Source organism: Pieris brassicae, chromosome 2 (assembly GCF_905147105.1).
Source record: "Pieris brassicae chromosome 2, ilPieBrab1.1, whole genome shotgun sequence".
Lineage (NCBI taxonomy): Eukaryota > Metazoa > Arthropoda > Insecta > Lepidoptera > Pieridae > Pieris > Pieris brassicae.
In genome coordinates this window covers 18,615,584-18,636,537 of record NC_059666.1, presented here as the reverse complement: position 1 = coordinate 18,636,537, position 20,954 = coordinate 18,615,584, and the positions used below count along the sequence as shown (strand labels likewise).

The 20,954-nt window shown below is 33.4% G+C and overlaps 2 protein-coding genes across 2 annotated transcripts in view; one reads left to right on the top strand and one right to left on the bottom strand.

Annotated features, from left to right (window-relative positions):
• The window catches only part of LOC123720885 (protein turtle), a 45,516-nt gene extending 34,429 nt beyond the window's left edge, over positions 1 to 11,087 (bottom strand). Inside the window, exon 1 of the mRNA XM_045677714.1 lies at positions 10,757 to 11,087. The gene's annotated coding sequence lies outside the window, so the exon portion shown is untranslated. The remainder of the gene's footprint in view (positions 1 to 10,756) is intronic.
• A 967-nt stretch (positions 11,088 to 12,054) lies between these two features.
• Positions 12,055 to 20,781, top strand: LOC123720478 (polyphosphoinositide phosphatase). The gene is made up of 12 exons (XM_045677097.1): positions 12,055 to 12,365; positions 12,459 to 12,669; positions 12,760 to 13,183; positions 13,926 to 14,246; positions 14,871 to 15,215; positions 15,734 to 15,932; positions 16,257 to 16,390; positions 16,886 to 17,113; positions 18,469 to 18,655; positions 19,259 to 19,416; positions 19,563 to 19,739; positions 20,496 to 20,781. The coding sequence occupies exons 1-12, from the start codon at positions 12,291 to 12,293 to the stop codon at positions 20,734 to 20,736; spliced, it is 2,700 nt and encodes an 899-aa protein (XP_045533053.1). The 5' UTR covers positions 12,055 to 12,290; the 3' UTR covers positions 20,737 to 20,781.
• The last annotated feature ends 173 nt before the right edge of the window (positions 20,782 to 20,954 follow it).

Genomic DNA, 20,954 nt, shown 5'->3' with positions numbered 1-20,954 from the left:
GGACACAGCATCCTTATAAGTCGTGAGAATTTCTGAGCTATAAATCACTTTTCAAGTTTTAATTTTAACAAATGAAACATTTAAATTAAAACACTGTTAGCTATATATATATATATATATAGTAAGAGACATATATATAATAAGAGAATTATTTTTTTTCATCCATATACACCAAAATCATCGGCTATTTATCATCACGTATAACAAAAAGACTGACGCTTCGCTGAATAAATTCCGTGATACGTGAAGACTAAATTGCCAACATAACATCAACGATAAATCACTCAGCCAAAGAACCAATCTCTTTTACGGTTTAATCAGAGTTTGCCCTATCTAAACAGTTTTTACAATGGCACGACTGCAAAGAGATATTATCGTCATTCAAATACCGTCGTATATGGCTTCGCTGATTAAAAAATTAAAACGATCCGGGATTATATGCAAAACAGTTTTATTCCTAGATTTTTCTGCTGTTCAATCGTACTGCGAAGTCATCATTGTGATGCGTTTAACAAGTTTCACGGTGTATTTGTATCATCGATTATGAAATCGTGCACAGTATTATAAAAATGTTTAAGTATCTTCAAGTAAAATACAAATTTTTAACTATATGTTGTTGAAATCAATGTTTAATCTTATATTATGTTATGTTTAATCTACGAAGAATTAGTGGAGCTACAACCATGTAGTTCTGTGCCTGAAATTGAAACGTGATCATTTATTTTTCTAAACAGACAAATAGGTGATCAGTCGCCTGTGCCTGACAAACGCCGTATTCTTTCACGGTATGAGCGAGTGTAAAATGCGCACATAGCCGTTGATCGAACCGACGACCTCAGGGATGATAGTCGCATGTTGAAACGACTAGATCTTCACTGCTCTACTAAATAGATAGTTAATTAGAAGCTAAGTAAAAAAATATACAAGTTTATTTGAAGAGAGGCGATAACGATGCCGAGTAAAAGCAAAATCTCTAATCTATTTATGACAGTCGTAGGCTTTTAGCCTAACTCTTCGTTTAGATACGGATATCTGGGTTCTATAGAATTTAATTTAAAAAATTAATATAGCTTCAAAGGTGAGCCTAGCATGTTTGAAATCAACGAAGAAGGCTTATGGGTTAAAATTACATTCCGTTTAAAGTGCAAAAGGCGGTCAGAACATGCCATCCTACAATATACTTAAATTGCACGAAGGCAGATGTTTAGTCTTCCATACGCCGAATTCTGATGCAATAATTTTTAAAAGAACTCACCAGCCAGTGCGATAAGTCATATAGCAGCAAAGGCTGATTGATACTTGACAAATAAGATTTGTTATAATTTCCCATTATCATTATTTAAAAGCCGAACAACTGTTCTTAACTAATAGGCGTTAATATTGCCATAACTGTATCAACCTGTTTTGGAGGAGTCAAAATACCCATAAGAGGCTGCTTTAATCAACAAATTTTAAAATTAAATAATAAAAATTATGTCAAATATTATATAAATGGACGATTAATAAGTTTTATTGATATGTAGCTAATTACAAAATAAGAAATGTCAAAATAATGATAGCTTAGCCGGGTGATGTAACTGTTCCATGCAATAATATGAAAAAAATGAGCTTTCTAACCTCGTCCGCTTTTCTTGCAGAGTCTAATGATCGGATTAGTGCCGGTGACCTACTTGATTATATCAACTATAAGTTATACATCATAAGTGGCATGCTATGTAGGGACAGATTTTATTAGTATCTAGAATTATCGTGTAAATTCATGTAAAACATTAGTATTTAGTTAATGTTATAATAAATATTTAACTTGGGTACATTATGATTGATTTCTTATAACCCAATAACAACGTCATATAATTTGAACGCACAATTTACTGGCAACTGCGTTATTTAAAAAATATTCAACGGTTTAAATGGATAATGGACACAATATGAAGCGAATACTGTGAACTATTGTATAGCTTCCCTTTGTAAAAATGCAATTGCTCTTTTATGATCGAACTATATAAGCAATCACAGTTGAAGTTACGCTTTAAATCTAGTTCCATTACAACGCCATATTCTGAACTTGTCGAACTTTGCCCGTACATTCCGTTGCTCATGCAAAAGCTCTCTAGCAAATGGAGTGAGCAATATTAAGACTTGTACTTATGGGAAACTAAAATGGGAGAGTTGGGGGAATTTGAATAACATTCGAAAGAAGTCCAAATTGCAAAGAAAGTTTTTCTGATGATTCACTAATGTATACCTACAACTTGTAGTAGAAAAAGGCTCAACGGAAATGGCCCTAGTATTTATCGAAGTACAGCGTATATATAAAGTCGAGTCGATCAATAATCTGGCTTGAACTATAATGTTTATATTTTTCCCCGAAGGTTTACTGCCGTTGAAAGTTCTGCACAGATATAAACACAACAAAAAAACCTTGCAGTCTAGAAATTGGCAATTAAAGTTTGCTTTGCCGAACTGAAAGGCAACTCAAAAGAAACTTATTACTATAACCTTGTATGAACTACTTCCACGAAAATTTAGTTACAGTTAGAAGAGGGTGTAATAATGCTCCCTCATCGGTAAGTTCAGAACGGCGAAGTAAGCAGTTAATTAACCTGGACTTGACGTGTACTTCAAACATAAAGATATGAGAAAACTTTTGACTCTAACTGCATAACAGAATGCGTAACGAATTGTAATAGCTTTTTCTCCGATATGGAAAAAATATTATATTTACAGAGAATGCCAAAAGGATGTCGATTTTCGACGTCACGCACTCAATCAAACAGAAATGTGAAATATTGAAGCGTATTTTCAGTTATTTTGAAAGGATTATTATTACGTTCGTGATTCTTTTGATACTTTTTATGTATCAAATAAACACAAATTGTATACATTTTATATGCAACTGAAAACATTGAAATGTGAAATTAATAAAAACTTATAGGTTTAAGCTGCACTCAAAATCAAAACACTTGCATACAGGATCGACATGTTCTGGGTTGGTTAAGAAGCAGTTAACAATTAAACGCTTACAAATTAATAAAATGTAGTGAATGAATGTAGTTTTTTACATAAAATAATAGTTCTTCGTGTTGGAAGGTGAATATCAATTGTCTATAATTAAAATGTCAATAAAACAAACAAGAAATGTTTGAATTATTTATATCAAAAACGTAACATAATTTAATGACCGTATGCCGAATAACCGTAAATGAACTACAAAAAATACTTTCAACATGCTTTTCCATCTCCGTTGCCATTACCACTGTCGACAAATATTTATAAATACGTCATCATCAAAGTTCGTTACGAGCACAAATCCGCGAAAGTAGTCCGAGTACAATAGCGAAGAAATGTTTACTTATTGAAAATTTTAGACTGCTTGCATATGAAGATATAATCAAAAATATTTTATTACATTATTTGCCTTCCTGCTTTCTTTACACCTTTTTATTTATTTCAATTGTCTTTAGATAACGCGAATAAACGTTTAAAGAAACGTGACATTTACATTTTTAATTCACTCGCTGAACACGATTGCTGTGAAACGAAATAATTGAATAAATATCTGTGTATATCCGTTAAACAAGTTTTATTTTGACTTCATTCCATAGTCACTGTACAATATTTATATATATAATATGAATTTTAAATGGTGATTGTCCGTTAAAAGAATCGGTAAAGAGACCGCTTTAATTATATGATTCTAGTATTAATTCAGTTTACAAGAATAATTAGTAGCATAACATGTTCCCCTAAGAATAAAGAACGAAGGTTTTTAATAAATATATGAACCAAGGCCTAATTAGGGCCCAAATTTTTGTAATGTAAAACGCCACTGAGTTGACTAATGGACTATTTAAAAAGATAAATAATGATAAAATCCACTCAACCTTTTATTTACATTACCATAATTATTAATACTAATAAAATCAATATCGTGCCCATCTGGTGTTAACTTTATTACTATTTAATTAATCAAGCAATATTACTGATTATTGCTTGCGTTAAATCGCGGTATTTGTTGTCGTACTATATTATCTACAGTTAAAATCCTACCTAAGAGTTAGACAATTCGAAGAAAAACAAATCATTTCGACGACGACGTTGCAGCCATTATCTAGTGTTCTTATAATTACATCCTTACATCATGATAAAGCATAGTTGCAGCATGAGAACAGAAGAACATGCAAATGAGCAAAACCTACACAATGTAGGTTTTGCTCATTATTTTTCGTGAGATCTGTTCGACCTCTATCTGGACTACACAAAGACTTATCAAACATATAAACATCATAAAATGCCTCTTAATAAACTATAAACAGTGATCCAGATGAAGCGGATCGTAAAAATTGGTTGGCGCCAAAATTGGTGGCGGTTGTGTGAGAGAGAGCTCTATGTATAAGTATAACCTGCTTTATAAGTTTTTAATTTGACGCCTTTTTTCACACATAAATGTACGCCACAATACACAATTTTTAATGGTTGCTTATTTTAGAGGCTTGAATGTTGTGTTAGTTTAATAATATTGAATTTTACACAGGCTGAAAATTCGAAATACGTCTAGAGGAGTGTCGTCTTACGGCTATTTGCGATGGCTTATTGACAGCAAACAACGTTGTTAGCAAATACGTTCTCGCCGCCGGGCCCCAATGCAATGTCTTTATTCGACTAAACTCCGTCAACCACATTGGTAAACATCAATATCGCAAATTTCTTCCATTTTATCTTCGAAGATAAGACTTTGTATTTATTTGAGTTAGAAATCTTTTTACTAAAGATTGAAATCTGTGGTTGAGGCGAAGTATTTTGATGCTAAAGTAAAACTGGTATTCCATGATTGACAGACCGTTATTTAGACAAAAAAAGAAATTTCCATTTGTTAAGTTTAATATATGTATTATAGTACATATTGTATAATAATACATATATTATATGTATTATTATATATATATAATGTATATATATATATATATATATATATATATATATATATATACATTTTAATCTATTTAAAATCATTAAGTTACGCGTATCAAATTCAACGTAGAAATTGAATGTTGGCAATAAATAATTATGTTAAGAGGATGTGATATAATGTTCATGAATGAGCAACGTGAACGAGCACCGACAATGCTATAGAATTTATATTCACTATTATCATATAATAATAACATTCTGTTACAATTTATCCTTGAAAACGATGTACATCATTTTATCACGAAATTACTCGAAGACAAGTGCTCAGACCGGGCATCGAACCGGCTTCGCAGCAGGTTTTGACCGCCTTGACCACTTCACATCCGTCAATTGAAATTATGTAACGTACACTTGAAGAAACCGTGAAAATATTCTTTATATTAGCTTATATTTGGTCATTATCAAAGACATCTGAATGAAAATTATTCTATGGTATTATTGCTATAGAAATAAGACATCGTTATACAAAATTACGGCTGCCATGGCTGATAGATTATATGGTATACAATAGTACGAATCTACGAACTGTGTATGTAGAATGTACTTAAGAAGAAACGTGTTGAAAATATTAGTTCCCATCACGTTAGTGATATGATAATGAGAAGGGGAAAAACAAATTTCACGGCAGATGAAGCTAGATCTATGGTTACGGTGACGTTGACAGCTTGATACATTATGAAAATAATATTATAATACATATCATAACTACAAAAGGGAATAAACATCATGCATATCATAAAACAGAACATTGAGGTTACTTTAATTTTTACTCTGTGGGCGTGTTTCACATGTTTTGTTGATGTATACCCACATCGGGTATGAAATATTTAATTTAAACAAAAATATAAAACTTGGCAAATCTGATTAAAATGAATAGCAAGTAAATACTTCATTAATTAATCTTAGCCAGCCTTAATTATGTCGCGCCTCCACGATATACAGTCGTCAACAATTTTAATTTGCGAGACACAATTTTCAATAATTAATTCACCCGTTTCCAAGTTAAATATCGGTCAACATGACGCTGGTAATTAAACAGTATTTTCATAGCAATATTTGAAAATCTTTCATAACTAACAGTTGAATTTCGACTGTGACCTATGTTAATGTTTTGTTAGATGTGATATGAAACTCTTCAGAAGACATGTCAACGCAAACATTGTGGTGGTATAATAATAATGATCGGCGTTACGTCAGAATTTCGTCTCACTCTATTATTTATTAAATATCTTAAATGTTACCATATCGCGTTTCAGAGCGGCCGTGGGAACAAACAGTTACAAAGAATTAAGGCATTTTATATACGCCGCACTTTTCCCAGGTAACAGAGCTGGTAAATCTTTATTTGACCTCGTGTCATTATTTCGTTTCCTGTATTTCGTATCATTGAATACACGAGCGGGGAAAAATAAATACAAATGGGAAAACAAGTATATGTGTTGTTGCTATCATAAAAAATAAACTGATATACAAAATAAATGATTTTTACTATAAAAAATTATAGTTATTATAGCACAATAATCTGAAGGGCAAAAATCTTCCCCTAGAGATCACTTTATTAAAATTTAATGAATGTATTTTCATTAATTCACTTATTTTAAAAATACACTTCTTTAATCCGGGACACACTCAGGTATTCTATGTCAATCTGACTTAAATCTAGTTTCAAAAGGTGTCAAACCATCTCTGTACAAAGTTCGACACATTTTACAGCACTCATTAGGAAATTGAACCTAAGTATTATTTTCGTGTAGATAAGAAATTGATTTACATCTATACAATTCTTTGTCTATCTAATCATAATTCATATTGTATATATATATTTACCAAAACAACATTTCCCACCTATGTGAATAAGCATAAACTTTAATCTAGAATTATGTTTGTGTATTAGTTTAATAGTATTAGTAGTGTAGTAAATATTATGTATATGTATTTTTCAGCAAGTTTTGAAAGCCTTAGAAGTAGTAAAACATATTGGTTGCCTAAATTTATTAACTAACATATACAAAATACTATTACTATCATTGAATACAACTTAAAACAGACATTAAAAATCATGAATGTTATCAAGCAAGTCTGACGAACACAACAGGATATCTACCATCTGCTGTAAATAATGACTTGTTTCATAAAAACTTTGAATGTTGTCTAACATTTTGTTGGATCTGACCTTTGCATTTAACAACCTTAAGAAACGAGATCAAATAAAGACGGCATGTTCTTCAAAAGTTAGCGGGAGACGTCAAAAGTAGAACACTTTCGTGTGAACGAACTTATATTATAACAGACTAGATTTAAATCATTACTAAAAATCCAGTTTCGATCATGGACTTCATTTATGGCAGAAATCAATCCGAAGTTTATACTAAATCTACACAAGCGTATCCGTGTAAAATGTATTCGCCGAGGCAGGCCACACACATGTTACTATAGCACGGTGAGAATTTTAATCTGGAGCGGAGGCGACCCCTCGTAAGTGGTACAAAGCGACGCTTCGTTGACTTCGGCCATATCAAGGATGAGAAAGCGCATACCTTTTAGCGACAAAGGGTTTTTTGACGTGTCATCACCATCCGGTTCGCGTGATATATTTTTAGACCCATGTTCCGATTAGAGTTAATATGGTATTCTAATGTACTGAGGCAAATTTAGTGGGGACAAAAGTATAAGATCCACATAGAAATAAATTTATCCGAAACAACTATAGGTATGGTTGCTATTCGGTTTAACAATCTGTTATTTGTGTTTCTGTTAACTCCCATAAGAAAGGGATATAGAGCAAACTTATTTCTTTCTATGCTTTTAAAGCAGGACTGTGAAATGTTTAAGAATTATTTCTTAGATGTGATAGGCAACAACACCGTCGAGTTTCTTGTGTTATCATACTTTTTATTATAAGAAGCAAGTATGATGCAATATTCAGTGTAACTCCAAGTCATTAGATTTAACGTCAAACGTCGAAAAATATTGATAAAACGTCAAAATAACTCGACTTGGTGAAACAACTAAATGTTTCTTTCCATATAATGACAATTCCTAACGCAAGTTTCCATTGTATTTGCATCGATATTATCTCGAACAGGCATGTAACAGGCTTTTTTTATCCATAGAAGTGAGACATTAGCAACTTGTTTCGAGAAAATTCCAAACTTTCGTAAAAAACTATGTGTAGGTGTCACAAGCAAATAGGCACTAATCGGTTCCCTCGGGAAGTTCTACTTAGACAGTTTTTTAACGTTCATTCTGTAATGTCCGTGTCAATAAAATTCCGTCTATTGAAGACGAAATCTTCCATCACTGTTAATTTTAAAAAACTCAAAAGTAAATTGTAAATGTAAACAATTTTGTTAGAATCTGTTACAACTTTATATTTACGTTTAGTTCTATTAAAAGACCAGACTATTTTTAAACCAGGTTAAATGGATTTATCATTTAAGTGTGAAAACCCAACAAACGCACCAACTCCCATTGCCAGAAGGATCGTAAGTGTGTAGATATTGTTACTTCAATTCCATTTAACTAAAAGAGCTAATAACAATATAAAAAATTCCTACCTCTTGCTCGTAAGTCTTGATTTTAATTGGATCATTTATAATCGTTAGTTAATAGTTTTACCTAGTAATTACATATGTAAGCATATGCAAAGAATAGATATACATAGTAATTGTATAATGTATAATTAAAAACCTATTGAAATCTTAACTAATACAGTAAGTATTTGTTGAAATGTAAAAGAGAAAATTATGAAAACGGAAGCTGAATTACTACGCGTGAACGCTGAAAATCAATTTAAAGCAATATTCATTTTTATTTTAAACAACAGATACAACTTATAGTAACAAATAATTCTTTTCTTTCTATTATTGGCATAATACATTTCGATGGAATTCATTGACAAAGTAAATATTTCAATTTAAAAGCATGACCGCTTTTCCTATTACCATTTTCATGTAAGCTATTTAAAAGTTTATAGAGCGTACTTACGAACTTACTGTTCTATATTTATTTGTAACTCTCTGATGAGTAGATTCGAAATAGAAGATGACCAGTACATAAGCTTACAATTTTGCAGACTCAAAATCGGGTTCAATATCCTTCTATTTTAAACAGAAAGGATTTCCAAAACAAATAGAAGTATTTTGCATTATTGCATACATATTATTTAGATGAATAAAAGGTATTTAGATTTACTTATTACATGTGTCGGGCGTGCGATTTTTGAATACTGAGGTCTCTCACAATTACAGTGAACAAACAAGCACGGCAAAAGCAACATGCCTTACGAAAATTCACGACATATCAAGTACAGAAGAATGATCATGTATTAAATTTTTGATTAAATAGTAAGTATGCATGTATGGAGAAAAGAACGTAACTTAATAAGTTCACTAAGTTAAGTATTGGTACCTTTAGAATAAATATCTTATCTATGGAAATCTTTTTTGAATTGATACATACGTATAGCTATGGAACATCAGTACAGCCTTAAGGATGAATTATATAATTTAAATTGAAGTTACTTGGACATTAAAACACAATAGTAACATACAAATAAAAAAGTGGGCTTTCATAAAAGACTCTGCGTTCATATTTGGCCGTTCACAGACAACAGAGAAGTTACAGCCAAAATGAAAGTAATATATCTTCCTTAATCTGTGCTACACATTCACTTATTTTACATTCAATTTGTTTAATATTTTTTCTTATTTAATGTCTTACCCTCAATGCGAAACACTGTTGTTTTATTCAATTTAATGATATCACCGTAAAGTTAATTACCACCTACAGTGATATGCATTTATGATTAAAGATCAGAAAAATAAACTGTAATGTGCAGAATGTGTAATGTACTGTAAGGATAAATGAAGAAAATATAGCTATAACAAAAATTTTGCTAAAATAAGGATATTACAATTTTATATTTAGAATTAGTTACACTTACGAGTTATGTAAAACATTTATTTAAAATATATGCATTCTATTACTCCAAGTTAACATTGTTGTGGTAACAGTTCTGTCCCAGTTTCAATGGGCGTTATAACTTGGCGTAAGTGATGTGGTACAGTTAAATGTCTCGGCTATTGTGTAACTATTAGCTGAGATTATAAGAATAATTCAACTTTTTCCTATTGCGTTACGCTTTAATGGTTGAATCATAAGGTTTCACTTTTCTGCAACCCATCGCATAATAAGCTTTATAAAAACACCGTGGGAACGATATCGTAACTTTATTCTTATCGCTATACGAAAGAATAAGAATTTTACGCATTCATACTACTCCAATATTGTATTTTTTTATAATTATGATTGTAGTAGTTAGGAAAGTAGCTACTAATTTACCTACTACAGTTACTCAGGTACCAATGGACTGTGTGTAATGTAAATATAAAATGGCAATATCTTGAGCGAAATAATTTTTATAACTCTCCTATAATTTGCCACAATATATTTAAAAAAAAATAGGTTTAAAAATACGAATATAACGAGTTTCAATATTTAGGTTCCCGTTGTATAAAATAAACAAAATTAATGTGTCTCATTTAAATAACACGACACGCTTTAACAGTTACGTGAATTTTTTTTTACATTGCTATTATAAATAAGGAACACCAAAATGATTTAAATATTAGCTATATCAGATATAAAATTTTGCACTTTAACCATATTCGAAGATCAGCCTAATAAATTATCCCGACACTTAGGTTGATTCCAATTAGTTAATATTCCTCACCGGTGACGAAAAGAAATTCTGTATATTATAATTTCTATGAATAGATCTCACCTTTTTCCAAGAAACAGCCAGACAATCCCAATTCGGATATGGGTCCCGAGGTCCGCAGTAGTTAAAATTGCCGCATTCCACTACAGGGCGCGAGGCAGACGCAGCCTCCCTATCTGGACCGGTTGTTTACTACCGCGCTGGTCATCCAAACTGACGTTTAGACTGAAATCATCACATAAACACCTATTGAATCACTATAATTGTCTTGTCGGTGTGGCAAGTCATGGCTGCGCGATGTATTTTAAAAAGATCGTTCACGATCAATGTCGCGGGGTTCCGAATAACAAATTACAGGTAGATCTCGTGTGACGATGCGCACAAAACTGCCGCGGTTGGCTGCGGCGATGCCAGCGCCCTCCGTGCTCACCGCGCAAGCGCCACGCACCTCGCGGCTCGCCTGCCCCTCTCAAAAGTCAACTAGGTACATAAAGCCTCACATAATAATATATCCATACTAGAAACATTTTTTCTATGAAGTCTAGCCTCTTGACGTAACGAGCCCTCTAACGGGAATGGGATAAGCATCCTCGCGTAGGAGTATCTCTACTGACTTCTGCATCTAAACTATAATGAATAAAGTAACTTCATGTTTGAAATCAGAATTCTGAATTTAAAATGGAACTTGAGCGATTCAATTGTATTCGACAAGAATTTAAGTGAGTTCTTACATAATGTTGGATGTTCGTGCAAAATAAGTGCGGGGGCATGTCCATCTACATATTTAATAAAAGTTGCTACAGGTTTGACCTACTTTATAGACCACACAAATATTTAACCAAGTGCGGGTGTGGCATTTCACCCTTGCAAAATGTGGCACGATTTCTATGCATTCCGGCTACTCTAAAATGTAATGTACCTACCTATATGCTAGCTTTATTGTGTATGTTGATTTCATATTTCAGCTTACATTAAAACAAATAATTTTAATTGCAATTTTTGGATAACTATGCTTCAAAACGTACTACGAATACGTTATTTGAATTATTTAAAATTAAACCACTCGCTCTCTAGAACAATCGTATCTACCCTCAAGTTGTAGTGCAGTGTCAGAAAATATTTTAACGGCAATAAATTATTAGGTCTTGCTGTTAACGAAAAAAGCAAATTTTCAAAACCCTAAAATAAAAAGAAGACTGCGAAATTGCATGCGCTAGCTCGGGCGCATCTTCCACATTTCCAAGCAATATGCATTAGTTATTACTGCATACACGTTTTCGCTGAAAATTTCCTTATCGTGGCGCTACAAAATGTTAAGATAGCACCGATAGTACAATTAACAATATACAAGAAACTTACCCTTACCACGTAAAGTGATTTTGTTTCAAGCAAGATATCGTTAAGATGACACTGACAATTGACATGTGTAAATTTATTTTAGTATTTCAATAACACAGTGGTGCTAGTGCAACATTAAATCAAGATCTTTGATACTGTTTTTAAAACAATGATAAACGATAAATGAAATATTACAGTGCAACAAATTAACACAAACATTTTTACTTACTATACTTTTTAATTTTGTCAGATAATAATTATGTCGAAAGCAAATGTTGTTTTTCATCCAATTATCAGTTCTATCCAACGTATTGCCTTATATGAGACAAAAGCAGTAAGTAAAACTCTCATTTATCATTTCAATTGTGAGCATCAAGTTTATCTATAGCAAAAAATTTAATAATATAAAATTACTATTTAATTACAGAGGTTTTATCTCATAGGTTCTAATAATACCCAGACAAGATTCCGGGTTTTGAAAATAGATAGAACTGATCCAAGAGAATTAGATCTAGTTGACGATAAAGTAGAGTACAACAAGCAGGAAATCCATCAACTGCTAAGCATGATAGGGTTTGGCAATAGAGGTAGTCGCTCTGTTGGATTCAACAAATTAGTGTCAGCATTTGGTATTGTAGGTAAGTTTATTACAAAGCTCATTAAAATAATTCTGCAAGTTATTTTATAACTATTAACAGAATTTCATAGCTGAGATAAACTTTTTTCAGGATTCATCAGATTTCTTGAAGGATACTACATAATTTTAGTAACAAAACGCAGAAAGATTGCTATAATAGGTCCACATTCAATATATAAAATTGAAGACACAGCTATGATTTACATACCTAATGATACAAGTAGACCCCTACATGCAGATGAACAAAGATATGTGAAAATGTTTTTAGCTATTGATTTATCTACAAATTTTTACTACAGTTACAGCTATGATGTTACTCACACATTGCAAATGAATATGGCACCACCAAGAAAATTAGCTCCAGCCTTGTTTCCCGAACCAGTAACAGCTGCTGTATACCAGTCAAATATCAGGTCTAAATCACACAAAGAGTGTAAATGTAATGTCATAGAAGACAATGAAGATATTTTTGAGACTTGGAAAGAGCAGTTACAACAACGAGAAGCAAAAATAGGGTACGTTATAATATGAAACTAAATGTTATATAAAGTAAATCAAATAAGATTCATTCTTTAATACACAACATAACTGTTCTTATTATAAGTGAATACATTACATGGGGAAAAAATTTCTTCACATTTAAAAAAATATTCACACCATTTTTTAATATAGTTTATGTACATTTGACTAAAGTATGTAGGTATCATTTTGCTCAATAACTTTTTGCCATCATGATCCAATTGCTATAGAAATGTAGGGGCTTCTGATCAAAATGCAGTGACAATTGGTTTTAGCAGTCCTCTCGTGACGTTAACCTGACACTGCCTAAAGAATTCTGAAGAGACTAAAACAGGAAATCTGAAGGTGCAACGGCAGGACTAGGGTAGGGTAGGGTGGACTCGATTTCCGTAATGTAATTAGTCCGTTGTGCGTAAATTCCAGCTAATTTAGCCAGCCTTACTCCTTCCAGAAGCACAGAAGTCTCCCGGGCACTTCACAGGCTTCGCGGAGTGATCTCACTGTTCTGAGGATTTCTGTGCGTTGATTAGCCACAGCCTCGCATTCCAGGATTTCGCGTTTATTCAGTTTAGATGCGTCTTTGAATCGCATGAAAGCGCATGCTTATAAATGTCAAAAACGTTTACAAAATTTGTGGAAGGGCAAGACTGCGCTATCTTCTTAAATATACTAGTATAATAATAGTTATATTCATAAATATAATTTACCTTTTCCTTACATTATTTTTTTAAATTGCAGCCAGACATACTCAAAGCTAGAATTTGGTGTCCGCACTGTACCGGAATGGAGATTTGTATGGAATAGCCACTTGCTATCTGTGGTTCATTCACAATTACATCCAGATTGGATACTATATATCATTCATGGTTTCATAGAACAGAGTAACTTGAATATTTTTGGTCGGCCAATATATTTAACCCTTATAGCTCGGCGGAGTAATAGATATGCAGGCACAAGGTTTTTGAAGAGAGGTGCTAACATGCATGGAGATGTAGCTAATGAAGTAGAAACAGAACAAATTGTCCATGATTCAATGATCTCATCATTCTCTAAAGGCAGGTTGGTATTATTTATACTATACAGTAAAAATAGGTAATAATAACATCAAAGTTCAGGGACAAAACTTATATTTTAAAATAGTGGAATATAATACCACTAACTTTCTCCACTACTTAGTGTTAAAATGTCATTGCTTGTGGCGGCGTCCATGCGTCCAGTTGCCTCTCTCCCTAAAATATGGCGAGGGGGCCGATGGCTGGCCATGCGTGATACTCGTGAACGGGTGCTACTTGTGGTGACCGGTCGTACTTGAATTCGTGTATGCCGTGATGTTAGTTATTTCTCACTATGTATTTGCGTGTTGTTCCCACGAGAATGACAATGTCATGTAGAACACGGTGTAATGGTTGCAGCTCCTTACAAACTTTGTGTAATACAAAAAAAAATTGGCGATTAAAAAGAATGGCGGAGAGTTTATTTGCCAATTCTACGAGCTTGATTTGAGAACTGGCAGTAAATGTAAAATTAGAAGCATTTAATGTATATTTATTTTTTATTGACGTTCATAAGTGTACATTGTGTTACCTATATGAATAAATGATTTTTGGCTTTGACTTTGTTAGCTACGAGCTTTTAATCTCTACTAACTACTTTCTAATTGCACACTTTAACCCATTGTTTTAGATTTAGTTCATTTGTGCAAATGAGAGGTTCAATACCCTGTTTTTGGTCCCAAGATGTCTCCAAAATGGTACCCAAACCGGCCATATCCATCGACAGGAGTGACCCCTATGCGCAAATACCCGCAAAACATTTTAACAACCTAATGCAAAGATATGGATCACCAATAATGATATTGAATTTAGTGAAGAAACATGAAAAAAGAAAACATGAATCACTACTCACACAAGTTATAAGTACTGCGGTGAAATACCTAAATCAATTTTTGCCTCCAGAGCATGCAATTCAATACTTTCATTTAGATATGGCCCGAATCAATAAGGGGGCGGATGCTAAAGTTCTTGATAAGTAAGTTTCACATTTTATTTCAATATGAAAATTATTGTCACCTATTTTCTCTGTTTAACTAAAATATAATTATTTATTGATTAGCTTTGACTAGCAGTAAAGGGAACTTAGAACAGATTAAATTCACAATAATGTTTTGTTCTGTAGACACATTCGTAATTTTTACAGCATTTACTAGTTCATTTAAAAAAATTCTTTAATAGATATTATTGCAAATTTAGTATATATTTTTTTATATAACGCGATGTTTCAAGTGCTCAACTTTGCTTTTTATACATGTATTAGTAGCCTAAATCAAAGACAATATTATTATAAGTAATTGGTTTTTAATTATTTAAAAATGTCGGGTATAAGTTCCTGCCGACGTCGAGACCATCGCAATGCCTCAGGGTAGAGAACTGCTAGGCCATATGCCTAGACAACTCATGTCGAGTGCTAAAGTATCGTAATTAAGGTTTTTCGGATCTCAAGGCACCTTCCTTATTTATGAAGTTTATATATATAATAGTTTATTACAGACTTTCAGCAATAGCCCGTACAGTAGTTCGACGGACGGGAATATTCCTAAGCTGTAGTGGATATAGCGAAGAATTGGGGGTAGAGGGTCACCAAGGGGGAAGACTTCAAACGGGACTTGTGCGTGTCAATTGCGTGGATTGTCTTGATAGGACGAACACAGCGCAGTTCGCTATTGGAAAGTGTGTTTTGGCACAACAGGTAAGGTCTAGTCGCAACATGAGTTTGACTAAGGATTCAATTATTTGTAGATAAGGTATTTCATACAAATATTTGACGCGAATGATTAATGTTTTCGTGCCTGTATCCCGGGCTCGTGAATAATATTGTTTGTTTAATAAAAATATTATGGAGAGTTCAGCGCAGGACGAAAATTTATTTGACTACGAAAATATCAGTGAAGGGTACAAAAATATGTTTAACATTTTATTGTGTTTGTTGGGCGTTGACAAATTTAATATTTAAATATCGAAAAAATTAATGAATTTAATAACCTCTACTTATGAATTATTTATTTCCACACAGCTTCACGCGCTGGGCCTAATCGCTGAGCCAGTTATAGAGTTCGACTCTGACTGCGCCCGATTACTCGAAGGCTTGTACGAAGACCACGGGGACACATTGGCTTTACAGTATGGTGGATCTCAATTAGTTCATAGGTAAGTTTTCTTTTATGGTTTATTAAGGATCTGTTTCATGTGTTTTTCAAGCCTCGGAGGTAGTTCACGCAGTCACAGCATTTTAAAGTAAGTACTTTCAACAAATGTCTTTATGCTGATAGCCCATTCATTCATTGAATGTTGTCTAAAAATGTAATTGTAGGCTAGTGACTTAACCCTATATATATGTCAAGTGTGCTCTAGAAAACACAGCAGGGTGTTATAGATGTTTTATTCGGCAAAAATGGATTCTGACGTAATCATTAACAACGGCTTCGAAAATTTTAAATAGATTTTTATAGAAATTACATCTGAGAGAGGACAAGGCTCTTTGACTCTTTTCTCTATGAAAATATACGACTTGTTGCTGTTACTGGATTAACTTTATAATATTTAATTAAGTATCTATAAGTATTAAATAGCTATGTAATATTTAATTAAATATGTACATCATATATTCTAAAAACATTAAATAAAAACACTGAATATTTTCAGGATTAAAACATATCGTAAAACAGCGCCATGGTCATCACACGGGAATGATATAATGCAGACCTTGAGCCGGTACTATTCGAACACGTTTTCTGATGCTGAGAAACAAAATACGATGAATTTGTTCCTCGGTCTTTTCGTGCCGGACCCGAATAGGGCCGCCATATGGGAATATCCCACAGATTATTATCTACATCATCCAGAGACAATGGTCTATATTCCTAATAACAGGTAAGATATACCGTCATGTATCTTTTCTAACACGAGTTCAAGTCTGTAAAACGATTTTTCTCTATGATCGAGTCTCTTCGACATTAATCATATTTTTACATAATATGAATAAATTAAAAGTACAGTGTCAGGTCCATGTAACATCCCTCAATTTAACGACGAACTGCCTAAAGCATTGAAATCAATTGGCTTTGGTTGGTTTAGCTTGTGTTCCATACTGTAATGATACACTCTACACAGAATTACACCCACTCTCAATAACGACAACAATTGAGTAATAAAGTTATTTTTAAGTTGCTGAAATTAGTAAAAACTGCGCAGCTGTGTACCTTCTTGGACGCCTCTTCTTCTTCTTATCCGGTACATTCTTGACAGAGCGGTCGTGATTTCTATGTAGTAGTGGTATTAAAAGGGGCAGATGTGATGCGCTTCACGACGTTTCGCCATCGTTGCCTATTAGAGGTCATCCTGCTACACTCATTGAGTGTACCTCCTACGGCAGACTTCATCTGGTCAGTCCAACGCGTAGGTGACCTTCCGCGCGTTCTAGTGCCTTCCATCTTCCCCTGGACGACAAGGCGTTCTGTGAGCTGAACACCACGCCGAGACATGTGACCGAAAAATGTAAGGATGCGAGATTGTACTGTTGAAAACAAACGCTGCTTAATACCGAGTTCTTGAAGTATCGAGACATTTGTACGATACTCGGTCCACTAAACCCCAAGCATACTCCTCCAGCACAACATTTCCAGAGCGTCTATTTTCTGTCTTTTCACATCTCGCAAGGTCCACGTTTCGGCCGCGTACAGAAATATGGGGAATATCTTGACGAGCCTGGTCTTCGTGGCTTTTGTTATATTCCTGTTTCTCTATATTTTTTGCATCTTGTGATGCCCATACGTCGTTTGACCTCATCGATGCATCCGCCATTGTTTGAAATCTGAGCCTCAAGGTAAGATAAGATTGGACTACGTTGCATTTTGCGATTTGATTCACTTGAGGCAGTAGCCTAGGACGCAATAAACTAGACTGTCGGAATCATGAATACGAACTTTCTATGAAATTCGTCCTTTTGTATTTAAATTGGGATTGCTTGCACGTGCAGACTGTTGTTGAGCATGACTAATAAGTAGGAGTTAGGGATTATCTATACGTTGTTCTTCTCTAAATTTAACAACAACTCTCTGTAACACCAATGCACAGACTCTTCAGTGTTGTTATATAGAATTTACACTGTATATAATTTTTGAGGTTAAATTAAGTGACGTGTAGCAAATAAGAATCATATTAGCTCACTCTTTTAACCAAGACTATAAGTTATGTGTTGTATGAGTGACGTTTAATTATACTTTTAGGTCATTAACAAAATGGTGGGACGATGACGTCATCCGTTATTTACCCAGACCTAGTAATGAGATGCGTAAATTATGTTGTGAGATAATTGGAATGCAGGGTGACACTGCATTGGAGATAGTAGACCCATACCAAGAGTATAATAGACCCTTCGAGTATACTGTCTTTATGGAGTGCTTTGAGTTTAAGGTGAGGCATATTCTCAAGTCCATTTTTTACTTGTCAAAATCAAAATATTATTCTTGTAGGTAACATAATGTCCACGTATAAACGTCCGTAAAAAAACTTCTCAAATCAAGGGCCAATTAACTCTTCGTCACTCGTTTATAGGTTTTTCTATACAAAATTTTTGTAAGCACCTGCAATCATTACTATAGAAACTAGGGAAAGTCATGTATGTGTAAATTGTATGAAGTATTACAAAAATATAAGGACTCCGTAATTTTTTATTTCTGCCCGTATATTATCGGTTAGTTAATGCATCAATCTGCTAAACATATATTTAAGATAAATATTTTATAGAAAGACAATTGATGCTTTTAACTATTTTTTTTTAAACATATAGATAGGGATCTGGGGACTTAGTCAAGATGCCTTAACAAAATTTTTACTTAAGTCAAAAACTAAACTTGTATGAAAATGATAATTCGTGTCGACAAATTTTCATACAAATTTAGTTTTAGACTTTTTACATACACTACTGTTCATTGTACTGTTGTGGCATCTTGACTAAGCCCCCTGTATATACTTTCATGATTTAACTTTAAGAAATCCCTAAATAATTTGTTTCAGATGTTGCATACTCTACGTGACATAACGCCATCGTTCACTGATAACATAAGCCCGTTCGTGGTACGGGGGCGCGCGCCTGGTCACGTAGTGAAGGGACCATCATCGAAAAACCCAGTCATTAGTGGAAGATCCAGTACAGCGTCAAATAATTCCAGCGAGTGAGTATTTTAGGAAAAACCATTGGAGGAGGCTTAGCACTCTTATGCAAATTTTCATACTTTTTCATACGCATACTTCAATGAGCACGTTAAGCAACTCACTTTATGTGCTATAAAACATTACGAGTTTTTACCATATTGTCCAGTTCCAACGGAGATTCATCATCAGACGACGACCTAACGAGCTCAACAATGAGCTCCAGGATTCCGCTATCTTCGGTTCCGCCCGTCAAGTTTGAAAAATTATATGAGCCACACTTCACCTTTGTTAAGAAAAGCACCAAACCGTTTGTAAATGAGCCAACCAAGCGAGATATGTTGATGTAAGTATTATTCATCCTGCGTTTCGTCTTTCGACTGTAATACTTTTTTGAGCTAGCCATCCTATCCCTTCTAAGTTCTCGATCTTGGCTATAAGTACTGGCAAATCAAAAATTTAAACACAGCTGAACCAACTGATCTAAAACAGCAGTTCTCTATTTATGATTTTTCAGACTTAGGGTAAGCTCCAGCTCTGAAAAAATCATAAATCAGCGCTTAGTCTCGACTCTTAAATCGAGACTAAGCTCTACAAGTGACTCCTGTATGAAATACAAAAGTTATAGCACGTGCTAAGTTTTGTTTCTGAAACCCTGAGACCTAAAGGCTAAATAACCGTTACAAGTTTGCTGTAAACGCATTGTGGGTAAACCAACCTATACCCGTGTTACACAGAATAACGTTGTTAAAAGCAAATATAAGAATTTGAAAGTAGACATTTTTGAATAAAAATAAATATTTTGACATCACATATTTAAACGGACGTAATGAGTTGTTTTTATGTATCTATTCTTACAATTATTTAAAATTAAAAAGCGTGTCAATAGCGCGTAGGTACTTTAGGGCTAGTATTTTATGACCTCTTTTCGATGCAATGTTAATTTCTCACGTTCAAAGTAAAACAATAGGTGCACAAGTAAAGAAAACACGACCCTTAAGGTTCAGAATAGCACACAAAAAAATAGTCGAATATAAAGTTGTTCCTTTATTTAGAAATAATTAAGCACAATTACTTGTCTCATATAAATATATATTTCTAGGTACAAGCGTTACGTGAACTTCGAGAAGCGATCAAATCCGCGTTATAATCCCGATATTCCCATCGTCTTAACATGTAGCAGCGCATTTACAATCGACAGTTCTGTTGACATGATTCCGCCAACTATTACTAAAACCTCTAAAGAAATTTACCAGGAATATGTAAATCGCGGCACTGGAAAACTCACCGTACCTCATGAATCTCTTCAGATGTACAAAAATTATGTAAATTTTAGTCTATGAAAATTGTTATATCGTAGTTCTTATATAAAAAAAAAATATTTATGTAGATTTTATTATTGTTTTATTTAATTAAACACCGTTTTCATTTACCATTATGGAATTTATTTTAGAGATTTAGAATGAGTACATTAACGATTTGCGTCTCCTTATCTTAGCATATATTTTGAGGCAATAACAATCACGCACTTCATGTGACATATGCGTTTTAGATTTATCAA